The sequence below is a fragment of the Odontesthes bonariensis genome, chromosome 8 (assembly GCF_027942865.1).
Source record: "Odontesthes bonariensis isolate fOdoBon6 chromosome 8, fOdoBon6.hap1, whole genome shotgun sequence".
Taxonomy (NCBI): Eukaryota; Metazoa; Chordata; class Actinopteri; order Atheriniformes; family Atherinopsidae; genus Odontesthes; species Odontesthes bonariensis.
The window spans coordinates 9,787,310-9,808,843 of record NC_134513.1 but is presented as its reverse complement, the minus strand read 5'-3'; the positions used below and the strand labels follow the sequence as shown (position 1 = coordinate 9,808,843).

Sequence of the window (21,534 nt, the reverse complement as noted above, 5' to 3'; positions counted from 1 at the left end):
TGACTAAGCATGAGGCCCACTGCCTCTGGCATTGTGCAGACATGTTCCATTCTGTCAGAGCTCTGCAGCATATATGAACCATTTCACACGATCCTGTCTCTTGGCTTAGTGAGTGGGAACTTTAGTGGCTCCTCTGACTGGTTGCAGCAGGCATTTACTCTCTTTGTCTGCAACTGCTATGTTTTACCTCTTTTCATTTGATGACGTACATACGCGAAAGACATGTTGCAACAGAAAACATGCCATTTAGATCACTGAGATGAGTGGGCGGCCCACGTATGGAGACTCTTCGCCCGGTTGCAGTCGTCCTGGGTTCGATTCCGGCCTGTAGCCCTTTGCTGCATGTCACTCTCTCTCTCTGCACTGTTTCCTGTCAAGCTACTTTTAAAGAAAGGCCACGAGAGCCAACAAAACCTTTAGAAAATCAAAAATCAAGGTGTATTATTTCAGATCATTTATTTATTTGGGGTGACAAAGCAGGTTGTAAGAAAATTAATCCAATCAAAGTCGGTATGTTTGTTATTGATTCTTCTCCCAGAAAAACTTGAAAAGAAGATACTTCATGTTCTTCATGAATGACTTGTGCTCAGCATTGTCAGCATTAGTCATATTGCAGGTATTTCCCCAAATGTCTAAGCTAAGCATTCTCCTCAAACCCACCCCCAGTGTCACTGAGTGTGTTCACAGTGTGTGTGGTCTGAGAGGGAAAACCTTTCTGTCGTTGAGTATTGAACGCCACCTACTGGTCACTGGCACAAATCACTGTGATAGTTCACATTCCCACTGAGCTCCATGAAATCAGGAAAACTATTAAATATACAATATTTCAACATGTACAGTTTAGATAAAATAATGTGAATAAATCATTTCAAGAACAGAAAAGCTTTGATTTTCCTATGTTGCACCATCTCCCCAGCCGTTTTCATATTTGTCCAGTCAGCCGGAAAATTCCTCTTTAGTATTTCTTCTGTACATCAACATGTATGCTGTGCCTCTGTAAAAAAATACAATAAATAAATAAAATAGAAAATAAAAGAAAGTTTGGCCTCTCAAAGTTTGGGGAAGGTGAAAAGACACTTCCAATACACTAAACAGGAATATAAATTGAAACAATAATGCCCAGCTGTTCCAAAAACAGTCCGTTAGAAGACGAGAACACATGACAGATGAGGTGGATTTCCTCTGTTTAGGAGTTCAAAAGTACAGTCACCTTTAGGCTTTTATCTTGGCCGAGGAGCAAACAATAATGCTTTGTCTAAAAGATCTAAAAACTGTTTCTCCAAGTAGGAGGATAAAAGCTCCATGAAGTCAGCGGGAGTCGATATTTCAGGGCTTTGAATGTTATTAATAAGATCTCAAATTTAACTCTAAAAGCACCTTGAAGCTGTTCTAAACACAATTAAATAGAAGTCACATGTTTTTTGTTAAATCTTGTTGAGACTTGTGTTTCAAATGCTTCTGATGGTGACAGATGGTTTTATAGATGAGGCTGAACACAGAATTTGAGAGGAGATACAATTTGAAGAGCTCTCTGTATTAAACTCAGAACGTCTTTAATTTCAGAGCATGTTTTTCCAAACCTCACACCCAAAATTAAAGGACCAACTTGACATTTTCAGACACAGTTAGATAGGAATGTGCAGCTGAGATCAGGATATAGTTAGCTTAGCATAAAAACTGAAAACAGGGGGAATAGCTAGCTGGTCACATCCAAACATCAAGATATTCATCAGAGCCACTGATACGAGCATTTTTTCCCCAGTTTGGGAATACTACAGTTAAGGTTTACCTTGTTTTGAGCCTTTATTATAAGATGTTGCAGAATGTATATGTTTAGGATAAGGATTTAAAAGTATGGTCAATATTTTTCATCTCCTAGTAAGAAAGCCAACAATCATCGTCCCTAAAATTTTCCTTTAAAGGGTTTTATAACACTTGATGCAAAACAAGACAGATATAACAACTGATGCCAAATACCTGCCATGTCCTCCGTATGTTTTCTGCACTTCTTCCCAGGAGGCCTGTGTGTTTCAAACCAAATCAGAGATTAAATCAATCATTATTCAAATTCCATGGAACTTTGATAAAGTGCAACACTTTTTCACAAAAAAACAGGAAGCTGGGCAAAATAAAATCAATGCACTGGTATGCAGATATGATAAACCCTGTATGTCCCTGAGTATAGAACCAAAAATGAAGTCAGATGTTATGTATTTAAAAAACTATACATATTTTTGACTTACATTCAAAGGGACAGTAAATCTGCACCAGTGTGTTTCGCCACATTTTCTTTTAACAACATTCTATAGGTGTTTAGGAACTGAGGAGATGGACAGCTTTACCTTTAACACTGAAGTATTCTTAGTCATGAATTTTCTTTGCTGCTCAACAGACTAGGACCTCTTTCATCATATTTTTCATTTCGTAATATGCAAGACATCCTCAGTAGGTTTGTACTCTGCTCTTTTACTACAGATCCATTCTGTTGTAATTCTGGCATTGTCTTGCTAAAATATAGCTCATAATTAATAGTTAATGTTAAGTTGTATCACCAAACTAGTTGTTACTGGTACACAATGTACACAATCGAATTCAGACATTTATTTTGGGAGTTCCAGAATGACACTGAGCTCAGATTGTGACAAGAAAGCAGTTGAATCACAAAACTTCTGAGTGTTTTTCAGCAGTTATGCTCTGAGGCACAAGATAGAACAACTAAAACTCTGTGTAAATGTGTTACAAAAATAGATTTGAACTAAATTGAGCCAGTGTTTCCCACACATAGACTAATTCGTGGCGGTGCGCCACAGATTCAACACCGGCCGCCACATATTGCGTTTCGTTATTATTATTTTTTTTAACGCTATTTAAAAAATACTCGTATTCGTTAAGCTGCATTTCCTTTCCCTGCTCTACCTCCGTCTCTCTGTCCCTCGCGTCTCTCTCGCATAGCCTACACACACACACACACACACACACACACACACACACACTTACACACACAGCCCCTCCCCTCCGTGCTTCCCTGGAAGCGTGGAAGCTTACTAGCTTCAGCGTCGCGTTAGATTAGCTCAACCGAAAGAATTCACGAAAGGTTGGTATCACGTGCACCTTTATAAAATCACACATTAAAAAGTCCTATAAAAATATTTTATATTTTGAATACAATGTTGTCCCGTCCCGTCCCGACCCATAGCAAACAAGCGATTACGCCTTCTTTATAAAGTTAACTAGTCGCAAGTTTGCCGTAAAAAAAAAAAAATGTAGTTGGGTTGTCGAGGTCAAAACACGAGCAGCTGTGAATCAAATGAAGTAGTTTTTTTAAACTCTTACACTGAATGTTTACTGCTTCAATCCAGATGAGTATTGAAAAATATTTTCCGCGATTGAAAGAGAAACGTGCGTGTTGAGGATGAGGACCAGCCAGAACCGGAGGTATCAGTCTGAAACAGAGCTGAACAGTCCGACCAGTGTAATTAGCTATGCTATTAATTTGTTTACAATGAAGATGTGAAAATCTGCAGATAGGCCGCACCTGTGTCACCCACCGTGACACAGGTGTCACACATCCTTACGTCCCCCATAATTTTCCTTGATGGAGAAATTATCCAGGTTCTTAACTCCCAATGTGACATATATGTCACATTACAGATCTCTGACAGTGGGGGGTGGTATTTTGGAAAAAAAATTCTGAAATGGGTTCTATGTGGTCTATTTAGTCTGTGTTATAACCCCTTTAATTTTCATTTAAGTAGAAATGGGTCTGGGTTCTTAAGGATTAATACAATAAAGTTTTGTGTGACCAATTATTAACGAAGGAATTATTTTGAAGAATTTTTATTTTTTACCCCCCCCCCCCGGCCCACCACCACACATTGCCTTCACATCTGTGGGAAACACTGTGAGCTGAGCATCTCCTTGTTTTTCTGCCATGGAGTGACAGCTGAGAGGACACAGCACGTAGTGCAACCAGCAGTGGTTGAGCAAGCTCCAGAAGAGAGGTTGCTCTGATTGTGACAAGAAGGCAGTGGAAGCAGAACATATTTCTGGTCTTTTCACAATGGCTATGCTCTAAGACAACTATCACACCCCAAACCCCACAGAAATGTGTAACATAGATTTTTATTTAAAGGCGGGGTAGGGGATCTTTTTCTGGAACATTTTTTTACATATTGCTTGAAATACTCTTCACACCCTCATTGCAACCAATTAATTAAAAGTTTTGACACAAATATGAAAAGTTTTAGTGGCCTCTAGAACGTACAATCTAGGAAAAACAGTATCCAATCATTGTGAACGGACCGTTCACAATGATTGGATACTGATGCCGTCTATCAAACTGCAATCTGCTCCTCCCTCCCCCCACACCCCCCCTCCTTCCCCCTGTGCGCGTACCCTGCTCCGTGAACGAAGCTTGGCAGGAAGCTAAACAAGAGCCAGCTTGGCTAGCACCTAGCATTATTAAACGTATAGTTAGCATAAACTAAATACTAAATACTAACTACGGCAACGATCGATGCGTGCTGTCAGAACAGCGCTCATGCACCTTCGTGCTCGTGCGCGTTCATGTACTCTAGAGGCGTGCCTTCGGGGGGAAAGTGAAGAAAAGGGTTGGGACTTTTTACCTGTGTATTTTCAAACTGCAGCTTCGCTGGACTCAAAATCCAGGATCTCCTACCCTACCTTTAATAGCTTTTTTATTTTATAGCTGAAGCACAGTTCTATCTCTGCAGGCCCGCGGGACACCAGCAGGGGTCGCCATAACACAGATGTGATTTAGAGCAAATTGCTTAGCAGCAGTTATGCAAATAAACAAATAAAAAAATATATAAAACCGCATGAAAGTGTGTAACATGGACAGCTAAGGCAGACTTCCTGGATTTACTGCAGGCTCAGTGTCGACACTCCAATAAGCACAGACGGGGTGGAATGACACACTTCAGTGGACATAATTTGCCTTATCAATCCTGAACCTTACACTTCAGTGGAATTGCAACAGATCAAGGGCTTAAAAGATCTTTTAGTTAATGCAAAAAAAGACAGCCCTGGGCTGTTTAAGTTCTGGGTGCTGCTGGTCGAAATGCATTTTTAAAGGAGCTCGAGCCAGGAGATGGCATCAGGGTTTATGGATCTTATTTTTATACTGTAGATTTGTAGTTTGTAGCTTTTTTTATGTAGTTTTTCTTTGTATAGCAGAGTTTTAACTTGCATTAGTGTGCGCAAAACATGTCCTGTGTTCCTTACCCCTTGTAGTAATTTCCATACAGAACTGTTTTAATACAGTGCCATCTTTGAGCCCAAAGAATTAAGTATTGGTTTTAATATCTCATCCTTCCAAACACAGATTTGTCTGAATTCTCGGATTCTTTGTGGTATATCTATTGTAAATGATGAAATCCTTAAAATTTTTGCAATGTTAAGTCAAGAAATGTTATTCGTAAATTGTTATGAAGTTGCTTGTGCAATCTTTAAAAAAGTGATGAATGTCTTTCCCACTTTTACTTCTAAAAACTCTCTGGCATCCTCTTTTTATATCCAATTATGTTACTAAACAATTTGCCAGTTTGACTCATTGTTTCAACATTTGATGTGCTCTTTTTTTGTACTGTTTTCAATTTGAAATAATTTTCGAATAACTGGAATATTTTTGGGACAAATTTGTAACACAAGTATCCCTCGCAGTGCAAGAGCTGTGTTCCTCTAATGGCTAAAGTGGAGATCCAAAAGCAACATTTAATTACTTTCTGACAGAAAATTTCACAACATGAACTTTCTGTTATGATTTATTAATACAAAATTAGTCAGAGACTATGAGCTCAAATTATACATCACGATTAGGTGTTAATTTTGTTGATATATTCTATAAAAGGTTTACAGCAACTAAGATGGCAGAAATAACTGTGACGGATTTTGTCTGACTGGACATACCTGTTGTACGTGGCTGTCATCTGCATAGTGCCAGTGCTTGTTCACCCTGTCACGGACGTAGGCAGTGTAGTGCCCACACACTGAGTTGCCAGAGTGCACTACCACTGCATACAAAGTGTACCTGCAGTCACTCTGGAAGGAGACACAAAGTTTTACACAAAATATCAAATATCCAGATTCTAGATAGGAAACAGAGGTACCTGTGTAAAGTCAGCAGAGAATGCCTCCTTCGGAATCTCAGAGAAGTCGAAAGTTTCAGGGAAAGTAACGCTGCAATCAAGTTTTCGGGTTGAACCTCTCATGTTCCGAAATCGTTTCAGGTAGATGCACAAGATATGAGGCAGGACGCGGAGTCTGACACCCTGCAAAACAAATTAAACAATCAAATTGATGACAACGTTAGCAAATATTTCTGAGCAGCATTTGAACTGAGCTTTACCTGTCTGGATGGCCTCTTGGTTTCACACTTTGGACAAAAGCAGCAGTTTATATCCGTCAACTCCTGGTGCTCAAAGAAGGAGGTCATGCAATCTTCCTGAAATGGTTCAGAGTTAGAACGGAAACTCATGAGCAAGGGAAGCATGGGACTCTTAGAACATGGATATGTATAAGTCTGATCTTGTCTTGAGTGAATTTCCCCCAATTCTTTCAATTCCTATTGAAGAACACCCATCTGAAGTAAAAACAAACTGCACCAGAGAGTTGTGATCTTCCTTTATGTGTAGAGGCAGGCTGAGCAGGTAGCTGTTTTGAGTTTGGATAGAGTTGCACCGCAAACACTGAAGGTATGTCTCCACTGAAATCTTGTACATATTCTGGATTTCAAGAGACTGGCAGAGACAGCAATTATGTACAGATGTAAAGATTAGTTTTTAAAAAAAAGAGAGGAAAAAAAGTGGTTGTGATTAAAGACCAACCAGATCTTTGTCATCCATCTGCTGCTGCATCAAGTTCAGAATGGAGAGGAACACCTCGTCAGCATCGTGCTGAATACCAACTGCAAAACAGCATTGTTAGAAGTTGTAATCAACGTGAGACATTCGCAGCGTGAAGTTGTGTCTCTTACGTCTAATGCAGTTTCTGTCCAGGCAGTTGAGGAAGTCACGATGCGGTGCAGGATGAGAGGGGTCGCCCCGCATGGCCACGAGAACTCTCTTTAGCTGCAGGGGAACATTACCACTGCCCGCAGCTGCTTCCCACCTTGTGAAATTCCCAAACCATCATTCATCTTATTTTTTTTAGCACCTGAGAGACACAGACTTGTTTCCAGATGGTCAGGGCTGCACTTTTCAAATTTCTGAAAGGGGTTTTATGAGGTCAAAAGGCCACAGAACCCAACACGTGGGAAATTAAACATCACCTAAATTCTTATCAAAATTATTGTGATTTCTACCATGTTGTTCCAGTATTAGTACTTTATAAGGGGTTTTAAGTACTGAATTTGCTTACTTTACTAGTAGGTCAGCTAGTTCCCATGTAGCAGAGAAGGTCTGCAACAAAGTGTTCACACAGCAGGACAGTTGGCAGTTGGGAAGGCCTCTCATTCCTGAGAAAGACCACCAAAAGTGTTAAATAACACAGTCTGTGACGCTTTGGGTTATGTAACAACAGCCAGAGTGACATCACAAAACTACCATGGGGCACAGAATGCAAAGGGCTACCACATGTAGAGCAGATTTTCTGTCTGTCCTGAGAAAAATGTTGTTAAATGCAAAACCAAACAGTAAAAAAGGTTTGGGAAGAAAAAACAGAGCAGTGTGTTGCGAATGATAAACTGGGTTGTTACATGTTGTGTGTAATTCAGCCCTCATGCTGTAAAAGTTGCATTAGACGACAAACCCCCAGATCTCTGTTATTCTTCTAGATCTTGGGGGAATTTGTGCTCTCATCCTTGTGGATTTTCCCCAAACAACAGGGACTATTGTCAAGGAATTGCGTGAATATTGTAATTCTTAAAGGTTTGTGAGAGATCATTTTTGTCCTCTAGCAAACTGCTCTGTATAATAAACTTGAGAAACCAGAAGAAATGGCCTTGTGGTTAAATGCTGGGCTGATAAATGTCATTTGCATGGGGCCTTTTGTGTTTGAGCTTCTGTTTGTGGTTTACCAAAGACTGCAAAAAGAAATATTTAATTTTTTTTTTTGCCCAAAAGCAAACTGTTAAAAAAAAAATAATTACATTTTATTACAATATCGCACTATATCTTACTCAACAGGGCTCAGAGTTAGAATTGGTATTCAGAACCATAGGTAAAAGTACTACAGTAATACCACATTTTGAATACATTTCTGTACATGTAAAGAGAGAAGGAAAGTACTCCACTGATCATATAACTGAAATGAAAGCCAGTAAGAACCAGATACTGCTTTTTGGCAAGACAAGATACTACGTTATACAAGTTATATTTTCCAAGATTAAAAAATCCTCAACACGAGCGCATCCTCGACCAATGCTTTATTTCACAGTTTTAATTAAAGTGATCCAGAGATCAGATAACCCCAGAAAGGGGTATTCTTTAATAAGCCGATGCTTCAACTTGATCTAGTTTATGTGAGAACAAACAAACAGCAGAAGGAGCAAACGCTCCAACATCACTTACCGAGCCGCGTAGGAAGCCGAAGAGAGAAAAAACTCCATCTGTAAGACATCAGTACAGACTCCTTCTTCTTCTTCTTCTCTACGGTCAATTTTGTCACCTGCGGGCTCGCAGTCTGGTGGGATACTCGTCCTCCTCTTTACTGGACTTGATCCTGTTTATAAGGCTGTTCGAATCAGCTGAGCTTCAGCTTCAGTTTCACTTTCATCTCACTAGGTTTCTGTTTGCTTTGCCGGAATAGAAACTTAACAGCTGACATGCGCAGACTAAAATCCAGCCTGTCATTGGACAGGTTAGCCCACAACACAACAACGCAAACAAACAGTCATTTGTCAAACTGTTAAACTTAGTTCTTGTGTCAGTGGTAGGATGCAACTGAGTGGGATGCACGTTCAAGGTATATTATGAGGCCTTTTTTATTTTTTATTTGTGCTCACACTAGCAGATCCAGCTATGACTGCCCAGTGGAAAACGTGTCTCCAAATTTGGTGATTTTCAATTTTTGGGTGGGATCAATTGAAATGATTTGTTCTCTTCAAGTTGAAAACCTGTTCCTGATTGTTCTGAAATACAAATGGCAGCGAAATGTCCATTCTTTAGAAGGTGCCTGTAAACTTTACAGATCCAGTCTGCACTGTGTACTTCACTGTAAAACAGCAATATGATGGTCCAAGAAATAGGAAAGTATACAAATAGAAAGCAAATGCTTCCGAGTTTTTCTGATGATACAGTTTGACACATAGATTATACGTTCAATGTTAAAGGTACAGTTGCTAAGCTACCTGGGCGTGACAGAAACAGAAGGTTACCAACAACAGATTCCCAAGAAAACGGGGATAAAAAAAAAACAGAGTGACTGGAAAAAAAGACCCAAAGAAAGTTTCATTGGACACAGTAAGGCTCACACTTCACTCTGAAGAGTTACATGCTGGAATTCCAAGACGTAAATCAGAACTGACCAAAATGTACAAAGAAAACCGACTCGAGTATGTTCAGAACCATCTGGGAAGGCCACAGTGGATTTGGGATGCTGTTCTGTGGAGCGATAAAAACCAAAGCAGGGCTGTTTTTAAAATCATATTCTGGCAATGAATCTAATATGCAATGGGGTTTGAACAATTCTGTTGCCATCTGTAGCTTATAAACCATTAAAAAAAAACACATTGTATTAGCAGAAAAATGCATCATCAACAAGCAATAAAAAAAAGGGCTGTTTTTGTGAGCTCATGAAAGTTAGAGATATGTGGGTCTCACAAGACTGTTTCTCTGCAAAGATGAGCAAAGGCAATGGCCCTCTGTTATAAATCAGACTATTACTCAGTGTAAGAAGAAAAAAGGTAGATGATCTCAAGTGTAACATCTACATTGGTTGTATGTAACACACACATGAATACCGTAGTAATATTAATCCAAAAACATCACGCCCTGAGTAGAAGTCAGGAAAGATTTTGAATTTACTTCGCTGAATGCTTTTTCATTCACCGTCTAGAATATGCTCCCTTTCTCTTCTAGTCACTACATCTATACACGTGAAAAGCTACTTTTTTTTTTTCTTTTTCCTGAACTTTATTGGTCAGACAGTTTAAGTGACTTTTCAGGTTAATCTTTCAGCACTTTGGTTTGGTAAGACTTCCACCCATTCTCACGTGTGAAACATTCCAAATGATCCGTGACCATCTGAAAGTTCCCCTGAGCTCAAAAAGATTGGACTTCTAAAAAACTAAAAGCAAGTTCTCTTTATTTTTCCTCTGGTGACAGAGGAAAAATAACAAACTGGCGAACTGTCTGTGTTTGGGTGAATCAATGACAGTGTTTAATTTTACAAGCCTAAGCTCCATAAATCTCAAAAAATCAGATTAAAACAGTCACAGACTTTGCATGTAACCCTCGCTGTCTGCCTGCGTTCACTGTGACTCTTTCAAAGCTCATAGTTTATGTACGAATGCAATGCGGACTAGGGCTCCTGATTAAACAAAGTTGTAATCCTGGTGACATGGGTGTTGCCTGGATTTACAACCCTAAAAGATGTGAATTTATGGGAAGGTTTGTCTGTTGACAACAAATTAATAGACTGCGGAGCATCTCATCAAAAGAAAGAAAATACTACTTTGGAGTAAGTTGTTCGTTTGACTGATGTTTCATGGGCTTTCGGAGGTTAAAGACAGCTTCTTTTACAAATCGCAGATATGTGACAATAAAATCAAATGATTAAGCACGCTGTGTTTCCCAGTCTTTTATAGTCCTTTGCTGTCAGCGAGAGCCTGATAATACGGTGCAAACATGGCTCTCCACATCTGCTTGAGTAGCTGAAGAAGTTTGGAAATCCACATGAATGAAGATGGTTGAGCTGCGGACAAAACGCAGGTTAGAAAAGCCTCAATTTTCTTCGAGTCAAACAGGTTTCTAAAAGACAGGTGATGATACTGGTAGGACTAGAGCATTTCTTCCAACCTGGATCCAATCGGACAAAAAGCATGTAGAGGAGGACGGCTGCCAGAAAGACTCTCCGGAGAGGGAATGAGCCAGAGCCGGTCATCAAGAATTTTCTGTATAAAAATCTGAGCATGGCTTGAAGTTTATGGCTTACAGAACCTGCCGAATACAATCAAAAAACATTTTGACGTTATTATTTCTACTTACGCAACTGTGTATAATGCATTTAAGGAGGACTGAGCTGAAATTAAGACCTTGAGCTGAGGCAGGACACGCAGCGATCTCAGAGTCTACTATGATCTCAGAGTTTAAAGGCGGTTCTTGATTTTCTCGTTCTTTTTCTTCCACGACACCCAGCGCCGTTTGTCTCTGGTCTTCTGTGAACGCAGTGCTGCCAACCTCCCCTGCAATCAGCTCCCGCGCCTCATCGGCCTGTCCAAGAGGCACGAGTACGTGGAGCAGATACAGCTCTGCGACTGTCCGAAAACCAGCCGTTCTGCAGTTTGAGGAGCAGTGTAACCAAACCCTGGCTGCCTCCTGCATCACAGCAGGCTCACCCACCTTGGAGTAAATAAGTATGCTGCCAAAAAAAGAAATAAAATAAATTCACACGGTATTTTATGGGGGTTTTTTCAAGCAAAAATGCTCAACACATATTTCCTGCTTTTCTCATGAATGACGGCAGGTTAATCATCATGGATTTGAACTGATGATCACATGAAAACAAGAGATTTTGACATAATCCTTGCTATGACCTTACTTATTTCAGCAAGACAATACCAAACACATTCTGCAAGTATTACAGCAACATGGCTCCATAGGTAAAGAGTCGGAGTACAAAAGTGGTCTGCCTGTAATCCAGATCTGTTAGGTAGAATTGAAAAAAATAAAAATGAAAAATAATTCAAAATTAAAACCCTGAACTGTTGAGCAGCTGAAATCCTACCTAAAGTATTTCCCCTATCACAACTTTTTTGTGTTGCAGGCATAAAATTAAAATGTCTACGTCTGAACATTCCATGTGTTGTTTATGGACTCATTTCAATTAAATGTGGGGTTTACGTTATCTGGAAACTACAGCAGTTTGTCATAACTACACTTTTGGGGTTGTCTTGCCCACAAACTGTCCACAGTCTTAAGGTATTCTATAAAAAATTAAGTGACTTAAATGAATTAATAAAAACATTCACAGTCTGAGCTCTCCTCACCACATCTGCATTATTTTAGCTGGTATGTTTTCCAGGCGCTCATACTGCTGCAGCACCCAGGAGAGGACGCCTTGCCACTCATTCAGCTCCGCCAGTGCCTGGATCCCCAATATGCAGAAACCAGCCTTCAACTCTCCATGTCTGCACGGACAAAACACAGAAACTCAACATCCACATAGAAAAATAATAATATTTTTTTATTTAAAAGTGCAGCTGTGAAGTGACTCGACGTCACCTGCTGTCTTCTGGCTCCATGCTCGATAAACTCTGCAGACCTCTGTTGCAGGTGTCAAAAGCCGCCTGGAAATCTCTGTGAATCATCATCTGCTCTGCAGCCGAGCCCAACATGTTGAGTGTCTGAGAAGACGTTAAGGACGGCGGAGGGCTGCAGACTGAATCGGGGCTGCGAGGTAAGGGAGTCTGGCTGGTTGAGCAGATGCTCATGACAAATTTTAGACTCCACTCAAGAAAAAAAAAAAACCGGGGGGAAAAACTCAAACGACTGACGACCCTGATTCACTCTGAGCTGATTAAATAGCAGCCTTAGGCAAAATAAAGGTGTAAAACAGCTTAATAAAGGCACAGCACTCTCCTCATTTTGTTTACAGTCCGAAATCCACGGCGCTTCCTGGACTCAGCTTGCTGACCAATCAGATGTTATCCTCTTCAGTTTATCCAATGCAGCCAATCCGGTCACACCATCTTGGAATCTGCGTCATAATTTTTTTTTCATCTTGTAAACACGTGTACGGAGCTATCGGTGTGTGTTTCTGTCGCAACCTAGAACATCGAAGCAGGTAACATAAACTAGTTGACTTTAAACACATTTTCTTTTATGGCGTGGAATAACTGTCATACCTTTATTAGTTTAGCCTGCAAGGGATGCGAGTTGTGACGTAGTTTTACAACTGCAGGGGTTTGATAGATAGCATAACAGTTAGCGGTTAGCTCGCTGTGAGACCTGGGTACAACAAGAGAATGCCTATTTTTTTTAGTTAAACGAGTAGATTACATTGTTTAACTCTTATTCTGTTGATGTGCGTGTTATAAATGGTTAGTTAAACCTGTTATTTAGCTTATCAAAGATCATTTGTCAAAAGTCCGGCACGAGAAAAAGGTGCGCTTACAATGAGGGTACTATTTTCAAGATCAGCTGTGACCAAACCATTCTTGCATAAATCCTTTAAATCATAACATGGAAAGGTGCCTAAAAATAAAAATAATTCTGGAGTTTTTTGTTTTTACAGAGCATCCTCAAAATGGCTAAAAGCCTCCGGAGCAAATGGAAGAGAAAGATGCGGGCGGAGAAGAGGAAGAAAAATGCTCCCAAGGAGCTGGCTCGACTCAAACAAGCTCTGAGTCTGGACAAGAAGGGAGAAGCCGACATGACAGACCTGCAGGAGATTGCCACAGTTGTGCAAGCTGACCAGATGAAAAAGCAGACGGATGCCCAAATGGCAGAAGCAGAGGGTGATGGTGAGTGAGAGATTAATGGTTATTTTTCACAAGTTCCTATGGATTTTTTTGTTGCAAAGAATTACAAGTCACAATGTTTAAATCACACCTGGAGCTACTGAGTGCTGCAACATCTTTAAATTCACTAATTAGACCCAACATTGAAGTTGGATGCTTGTAGCTCAGTGATTGGTTTGTGTGAAAGTGGCATCAGGGTCCCACATTAAAACAAATTTTTAATGTGGGACAAAATTAGTGTGTTATTTTATTGTTTTCTCAATGGGCTGATCCATCACTCCTGTGTTTTAGATGGAAAGATGGACTTGGATAAGAAGCGCAACAAGACAACTTTTTTGGATGAGCACGGACAGTATCCTGCATGGATGGGCCAACGGCAGGCAAAGAAGTTGAAAGGCAAACGGATGACAAAGAAAAGCGGCAAGGGCAAGAAGAAGAAGGGTATTGCGTGGTAAAGGGGAGGAAACCAAGCACTTGTGCTTCGTGTCAAAGACTTTAGATGCAGAAATACTGCATTAAGTGTCAACTCTCTGCTGCTAAACCTTTTTCAGTGGATTGTGAGATTCAAGGTTGCTCCACAGAGCCGGAAATTTTTTTTAAAGTTCACTGAGGAAAGTAGTTTGTTCCTATTGAAAATCAGCCCCTTCTTGAGTTTAGAACAAGTCTTATGAACATAAGATTTGTTTAAGGTGCGTCAGAAATGGCAATTTTGTTCTGATGATTTTCTGTTTTGGGATGTTGCCTTTATCTCTTTTCTTGCCTTTCAAGTTATGTGTGATTACATGTTTTACAACATTTCCACAGAGCAAATATCCACCTAAACTTATTTGATAAGACTGTATCACAACATTTATTAGATACAGTTTGTTTGGAATCATTCATTAAGATATCAGCATTTTGTCAAATGATAAGGATGATTAAAAAAAAATCAATACAAACAATATTTGTTTAAATGTTTTGTCTGTAATCAGCAGTTAAAGGTAGTTGCTTTTTGCATCTTCAGATCCTCAAACATACACGGTAAAAGATTCAAATGAACTGAAATTTAGCTGTGATTTGTTCTATAAATACAGAGATGAATAGCTTCCTTTTGTTTAACTAAGAAACCTGAGGTTAAATGAAGCATGCACAAAAAGAGTTGTTGCTCTCTATATCAGCTGAACGTAAGCGGATGGGAAAAGACCAGTGCATCCGTTACATTGTCCCTTCCACCAGCCTTCGTCAATCATCTCTATGTTGACGATGACATCATCCGGATTGAAGGAGATCTCATCATCCGCCTCTGTGAAAAGATACAAGATGAATGAGATGACAGATTTTAAAAACAATTGATGTCCTGCTGTATTTTCCACGAAGAACACATTCTCACAGTACAGAAGGGTCATACCTCCCTGATAGTCGTAAATTGCAATTGCTCTCTGACCACATGACAGGTCCTCATATTCGTTATCCTTTGCTGCAAAAGAAAAAAAAGAAATATTGAGATTAAAGTATAAAAAGGTGAAAGGGTTCCAGTTTAACTGGTGGCTTCACTTGTCACCTGTTGGCACAGGAGGAGGCTCGGCAACATCCTCGTAATCTCCTTCTACCTCATCCACCTCTGCCGACCTGTCGGGCAAAGGGTGGGTATCCGGTTCAAAGAGATCATCTGAACGTGGAGGCAAAGCTGGGGGTTGCTCGTATTCTGGTTCCCCCTGAAAACAATTATATACAATTATTATTTTCAAGATCTTTCTATATTTTCAGAAATTATGTTAGTATCTTAAGAGTTTTGTCCTCAATAAGATGGAAGTGGAAAGAGAGATTGGTTTTGGCATTCTCAAACAACTTTCCAACACATGAATGGATTATGTCATTTGGTACATCTGAAGTTTATGGTTATGTCTCACCTCTGGCTCTGGCTCTGGCTCTGCCTCGGCCTCGGACTCTGGCTCTGGCTCTGGCGTCTCTTGTATCTCTGGCATGTGGTGGTGGGTTTCATGTGGTGGCAGGTCATACACTGGACCCTCATCTTCCTCAACAGGTGGAGAAGGAAGTTCCTCTTGTCTGCTGTTCTGCTCCTTAAGTAAGCAACAAAAACGCACCATCACCCATTTGTGTGCTGGGAACAACTCATCTCTTCCTACATTTTTACGATGTAATGGGCGTTACCTCCTGTCTGCGTTTGGCCTCCTCCTGCTCTCTGCTCTCTCTGGCCTGTCTTCTTGCTCTCTCTTCTTCTACTTTCTTCCTGTTCTCTTCATCTGAAGCCTTGGCCATGCTCTCAAAACGGGCCTTGAGTTTCCCGGCACCTGAGCTTGCTGCAGAAAACGGACAAAAATGAATATGGAGGCACAATCGCAATGACATCTGATGTATTCCTATCAAAATAGCTGCGGGTTTTAATGCTCGGCAGACAGATGACAAAGTTCTTGACTGTGTTGAGGGATCGAATGAGCTTACAGGCTTCCAGCGGTTGTGTCTTTTCATAAGCAGAGGTTGGGGAGTCCATGTCTGAAAAGCCCGCCGCACTCTAGAGATCAATAAGGGTGAGGGAGATTTATTCACAGTATTTGAAGAAGCCAAGACACATGACAATTTTCAATAATGATTTGGGCTCAAAAGAATTCCTAAATATATTAGATTAACTGAATGGCAGAAGATGAATCTAAATTTACAACTGAATGTTGGTGCTGCAGGAATTTACTGCTCTCTGAGTGCCAGAGAAGGAAAATGTAAAGGCCATAATACAGCTGTAATTAAGCACATCTGTCACTGGTGCCAGATATGCTGTAAGCTTGACCCAAGCCTCAGCCAAACCACATACTGTGCTATGCAGAAGTTTAGAAAAACTCAAACTGTATGCTGTTGCTGCTAGTCAAGTGAGCAGCACACAGATGTTTGCATTTCACTAAAATAAGTGTGTTATTGTTGTTTTGAACATGGGGAAAAAGGAAAAGCTCTCGGGTAACATTTAAGGAAAAAAAAGGTGATGTCAATTTAAAATTTGAATGCATTTTTTCCACACTTTTTGTGTATTTTTCTGTTTTTTTTTTGTAATGTCTTTTCTTCTTGCCTGCCTCAGGACAACAGATGTAAATTAGCATTCCCACTAAAATCTGACATGTTCTAAGGCATGTGTTTTTGTGTTGATGTTCATTCATTTGCATACTTTCATCCCATTAAACAATAAATTAATATGATCTTAATTTATAACATACTGCACGTTAATGTGCGTCTATATTCCCGAGGACAGCTTTATCCAGTTTTTCCATTTTATCTCCTTTCTTCTGTGCATCGTATTTGATTTGCTGCACTTTTTAAATTGCAGATCAAACATTTTTTCACATGAAAATAATAAAACTGTTTCCTTCTTCATGCTCACCTTATCCATGCGGTCTTCCTGTACTCCGTAACGACCACCGAAACCTGCTGAATAATCTGAACAGAGGTACATTTGATCAGAATGATGAAGTCCTCTGATGTTTCAGGTTATACATGCAGTTTGGGGGGCTTTGCTCACCTTTTTGTGACTGATGTTTCTCCGTCTCGCCTTTATAATCGTACCCAAGTGCCGCTTTATCCACCTTCTCCTTCTCAACGCCAAACTTCCCTCCAAATCCTTTTGAGTAATCTGAATGTGACAGATGAAACAGTGGAATAAAAGAATTGACTGTCAGGAAGTTATTCAGGGCTAATAAAAGCTTCAAGCTCAACTCACCTTTCTGTGATTGGTGCTTCTCTGTTTCTCCTTTATAGTCGTAGCCTACAGCAGCTTTGTCCACCTTTTCCTTTTCCACCCCGTACTTCCCTCCAAAGCCCTTGGCGTAGTCTGGTGAAAAGAAATCCAAATGCAAAATAAAGCACATACCAGCGTCAAAACTGTCCATTTCTACAACTTTCACTCACCTTTTTGCGACTGATGCTTCTCTGTTTCGCCTTTATAGTCGTAACCTAAAGCCGCTTTGTCCACTTTTTCCTTTTCAACACCATACTTTCCTCCAAATCCTTTTGAGTAGTCTAAAACAGTGGGGGAAAACTTGAATGAGAGCCTCTGCTAGGTAGCAACCTCTTAAAAAAGAAAATGGCCTGTTAATAACTGAACATTGGACCAACCTTTCTGAGAGGTATGTTGCTGCACTTCTCCTTTGTATTCAAAGCCCATGGCGGACTGCACAAACAACATGGAGGTTTTATTTAACCATACTCATAGATATCAAATGTTACCTATATGACACTTTCGTCCAGTGCAGCTTTTATTCATTTTTATGGTTGTTCTCCAGTTTTGCTTCATATTAAGAGAAGGTTGTCTGCGTATCCTTAATTTGATTTAATGCCGTAATAATATAGTTAAATACTGATTTGACAAGTTAACGAGTGGAAATATAAACCAATTCACAGCTCTGTGAGCAACTAATATTTACCAATCAAAGCGAAATGTCTTTAATGTCCTTTCTTTTATTTTTCAAATGAATGCTGCTTTAACTGAAAGACACTTCCTTTGAGCTCTCACCTTGTCAACGCGGTCTTTTTGAACGCCAAACTTCCCGCCAAATCCCTTTGCTACGTCTGTCTGGGAGGAGTGCTGCTTAACTTGTGCCACATAGTCGTGACCCACAGCCACCTGGACAGCAGATGCAGATCAATTGTTTGAGCAGGAGATACAATGCAGAATATAAAATACAGAAAAGTAAATAAGAAGAGTTTATCATGTTTAACCTTGTCCATCCGGTCCTTCTCCACTCCAAACTTCCCTCCATACCCGTACGATGCTTTGGGAGTCTGCTCCTTCTGCTTCACCTGCTCATGCTCCGCAGCCACTTTGTTTCTGAGCTCGGCAACACTGCAGCCATCAAACACATGGACACTGAAAAGGCTGCGCTCAATGTGCACCTATACACACACAAGTCAGTAATATAGGCTAAAACAGAATCAGCAACACCTAAGATGCTTGTAGTAACCCAGGTTCAGGCAAGGCCATTTTATTCACACAGTTAAAAAAGAAAAGAGGAGCACCTCAGAGACATTTAAAGGGTAATAGGGGTTGTAAACAGGATGCAGCAGAAAATACCTGCAAGTCCTAAACCATTGACCCGATGGTGATGATTGGAAGATGTCACAAATAAACGGAATAAAGATCAGACATTCTAGCCGTTTCCTGATCCAAACCAAACTAACATCTGACATAAAATCAAAAGCAGCAAATTGTCAAATCAGGGAGAACTGGACCCAACGAACAACATTCTGCCCCATAAAAATGGTCAAAGTCAAAGTGAAGCCGGTGAGGGCGATTCAAAGGTTTAGCGTGTTATACATCTGTCAGCAAGATTAAATCAAAAACTATCTGGTCCAACTTTGTGAAACTTGCTGGAGAGGCAGAGCTGAACAAAGGTAGAACTCATTATATCATGTTACTGATCAGTTCCTTGAACATTGTGAGATTCCAAACTGTTGCTTCCTGTGCCCCTTTCTAATTTATCCATTCTAATAATACGTCGCCTTAACCCATGCACGAACATTTCCGTAGAATACCATGTAAACATGCATTGATTTGCCTGTGTTTTTCCTTTTAAATAGATTTATTTCTGAAAGTCAAAAATCTCCTCTTTGGTGCAAAAAAAATATATCTTTGGTAAGAAGTATACTAATTCACTATATCAAACATATCACGTGTGTTTAACATTTCAGGGAATGACCGTGCTCTTCTACCTGGAATGGGCTCTCGAAGTTAGCGTTCATACTTGGTTCAAAATTGGTTCAAAATTGGTATAAATCAGATATCAGAATAACGCTTTTTAATTAATGACATTGAGCTGAAGCAAATGTCTGTTAAAAGTTTAACAACTTACCTACTCTTCAGGGATAATTTACAATTATAATTGTTAAGAAGCTCTTGATAAATTGATTTGGCTACAGATACTCTCATGGAGGGGACCAATGCAGACAAACTAAATGACTTTCTAAACACATCGGAAGAAGCATCAACAGCAACCTAGAAAATTACAAAATATTCATGAGTAAGCATCGTTCAGAACCATAATCAGTGGTGCCAGATAGAGATTTAAAAATATGTGAGCGATCTACTTCTATTTCTGTCTGGATGTCTAAATGTACATTTCACCAGGTCATTGTCACCGTCATCATCTTACATTACCCATATTTGGCGAGACTTGCTGCTTGACAGCCTGAGTTCTGCTCTCACTTCCTCTTCCTGTTGCGACACAGCACCCACTATAACCTGCATTTGTCCTCCTTGTCTAAACAGTCATTATTTGCAAAAACATCTTTTCACCTGATGTGCTCTTTGCGTCCGGAGCCCTCGATGGTTTTGGCTCCCCACCTCTGCTCCTGCTCTGAAATGTCATTCTGAAACACAAAAACCAGGCAGGGTTGACTGAGGAGCACCCCTCCAAACACGTATAAAGTCGTACACGCACCAGGAAGTATTCAGTACCTCAAAGTCAGGGTCTGTCTCCCAGTCGTCCCCCTCTCCCGCTACCTTCATGCTCACATTGTGGCCCACCACTGACTTCCACATCTGGGGAGATAAAACACACTGATTCAGACAACAGAGCTAGGATGGGATAAACACTGGGATTATTGATATCATCGTGTAGTCACAAATGGACAAACTTGGCACTGCTGTGCCTGTGCACGAATGATAATTTTTTTACAGTTGTTTTTTTTACCTCCCAAGACTGAAATAAACCACTACAACCGCTCGCTCTGAATAGCTTTTGCTGAAGTTCCAGAAAGGAAGTTGTTGTCAGCATGAAACTTCATTTCCCCACAGCTAAACACAGTTTAGGGCCTCGCTTTAGAAAACATGACACTAAACAAAGAGTATCTTAACATTTTATATGAGGAAATTAAATACAGTGCAACTTCCAATGCTGATAACATCAAGCTGAGGTTCAGGCAGGCCCTGCCTGAAACAAATCTTCTATAGAATTAATGCCAGTTTAAGTCTCGATAATTCTTCTTTACGTTTTCATCATCTTTGTCGCAAGTAGTAGTTGTGGGCTTTTAATTACAGTAGCAATAATACCAGACATACTCTCATCATTTGGCAACAGGTACAAGTTAGAATTATTAAATATCACTTGCATTAACCATCTTGTTGCACTGCTTTATCTCATTTTAGATAATGCTTATCCTTTTTGTGTCAAAATAGTCAGTCAACTAGCATTCACACTTAAGGTTTGATGCACAGTACTGTATACTTCCTCTGGCTACAGATACTTCCTTAATTGAATATAAAGATTAATAAAGTGAAAACAAACGCAGCCCCGTTTGTAAGTGAGTTTAGATGGAAAAGCCATCACATTACCTTTCAACTGATGCGTAGAATATCTGTATGGTAGAGGATATCACAGCAACAGTGTCTTTGAAACGCCTCACGCAAGTTGTGACAGCCTGATGAGCGACGCGTGAACGCGCATTCCGTACACGTGAACGCGCCTTGGCGTACATAAGAATATAATCTAATGAGTAATACTAGTAGACAGTGGCTTTGCTGTTTCTTTGGACACATACAAAATATGTACTCTCTGAAATTTGAGAATTTACAGTTTAAACTAGAGCTCTCACTTTTCTTGACATTTGATTACTTTTGACACTGTGTACGCCCAGAAGCTGAATGCAGAAAGACTTTGGTTTAGTCGGTTGTAGTGCGATTCCAACACAAGGGGGCAGACTTGCACCGGAGACGGTGCTTAAATGCCTTTACAGCAAAACTATTGAGTTGAGTTTTAATAGGTTTCGTTTTCTTTTTTTGCAAGCATTTCACATTTGTTTCCCCCCATAACCATTCAAGTATTAAGTGTAAAACCTATGGAAAAAAGGTATCACATATTTATAATGACATAGGTACAACTTAAATATATTCAAAGCATTGTTTCATTATACTAGAGCTA

At 40.0% G+C, this 21,534-nt stretch overlaps 4 protein-coding genes across 5 annotated transcripts; 1 reads left to right on the top strand and 3 right to left on the bottom strand.

Moving 5' to 3' along the window:
* Positions 1-439: 439 nt before the first annotated feature.
* On the bottom strand, positions 440-9,126 carry usp18 (ubiquitin specific peptidase 18). The gene is made up of 10 exons (XM_075471616.1): positions 8,529-9,126; positions 7,378-7,474; positions 6,995-7,128; positions 6,846-6,925; positions 6,624-6,758; positions 6,368-6,463; positions 6,129-6,290; positions 5,929-6,060; positions 1,978-2,021; positions 440-994 (listed from the first exon to the last, which is right to left on the bottom strand). The coding sequence occupies exons 1-10, from the start codon at positions 8,575-8,577 to the stop codon at positions 937-939; spliced, it is 987 nt and encodes a 328-aa protein (XP_075327731.1). The 5' UTR covers positions 8,578-9,126; the 3' UTR covers positions 440-936.
* An 86-nt stretch (positions 9,127-9,212) lies between these two features.
* pex26 (peroxisomal biogenesis factor 26) lies at positions 9,213-12,805 on the bottom strand. The gene is made up of 5 exons (XM_075471618.1): positions 12,402-12,805; positions 12,167-12,307; positions 11,213-11,538; positions 10,977-11,117; positions 9,213-10,872 (listed from the first exon to the last, which is right to left on the bottom strand). The coding sequence occupies exons 1-5, from the start codon at positions 12,608-12,610 to the stop codon at positions 10,760-10,762; spliced, it is 930 nt and encodes a 309-aa protein (XP_075327733.1). The 5' UTR covers positions 12,611-12,805; the 3' UTR covers positions 9,213-10,759.
* Positions 12,806-12,882: 77 nt separating this feature from the next.
* llph (LLP homolog, long-term synaptic facilitation factor) lies at positions 12,883-14,580 on the top strand. The gene is made up of 3 exons (XM_075471615.1): positions 12,883-12,963; positions 13,414-13,642; positions 13,931-14,580. Exons 2-3 carry the CDS (start codon positions 13,426-13,428, stop codon positions 14,092-14,094), a joined length of 381 nt encoding a protein of 126 aa, XP_075327730.1. The 5' UTR covers positions 12,883-12,963; positions 13,414-13,425; the 3' UTR covers positions 14,095-14,580.
* hcls1 (hematopoietic cell-specific Lyn substrate 1) lies at positions 14,461-21,080 on the bottom strand. 2 transcript variants are annotated; one of them, XM_075471614.1, is made up of 16 exons: positions 20,949-21,077; positions 20,073-20,156; positions 19,911-19,984; positions 18,338-18,461; positions 18,132-18,242; positions 17,735-17,789; positions 17,528-17,638; positions 17,340-17,450; positions 17,142-17,252; positions 17,004-17,059; positions 16,082-16,151; positions 15,791-15,939; positions 15,529-15,699; positions 15,180-15,333; positions 15,027-15,095; positions 14,461-14,921 (listed from the first exon to the last, which is right to left on the bottom strand). In XM_075471614.1, exons 2-16 carry the CDS (start codon positions 20,154-20,156, stop codon positions 14,788-14,790), a joined length of 1,584 nt encoding a protein of 527 aa, XP_075327729.1. In that variant the 5' UTR covers positions 20,949-21,077; the 3' UTR covers positions 14,461-14,787. The 2 variants fall into 2 exon arrangements, with proteins under 2 accessions (XP_075327729.1, XP_075327728.1); XM_075471613.1 differs by having other exon boundaries at positions 17,142-17,450; positions 20,949-21,080.
* Positions 21,081-21,534: the final 454 nt, after the last annotated feature.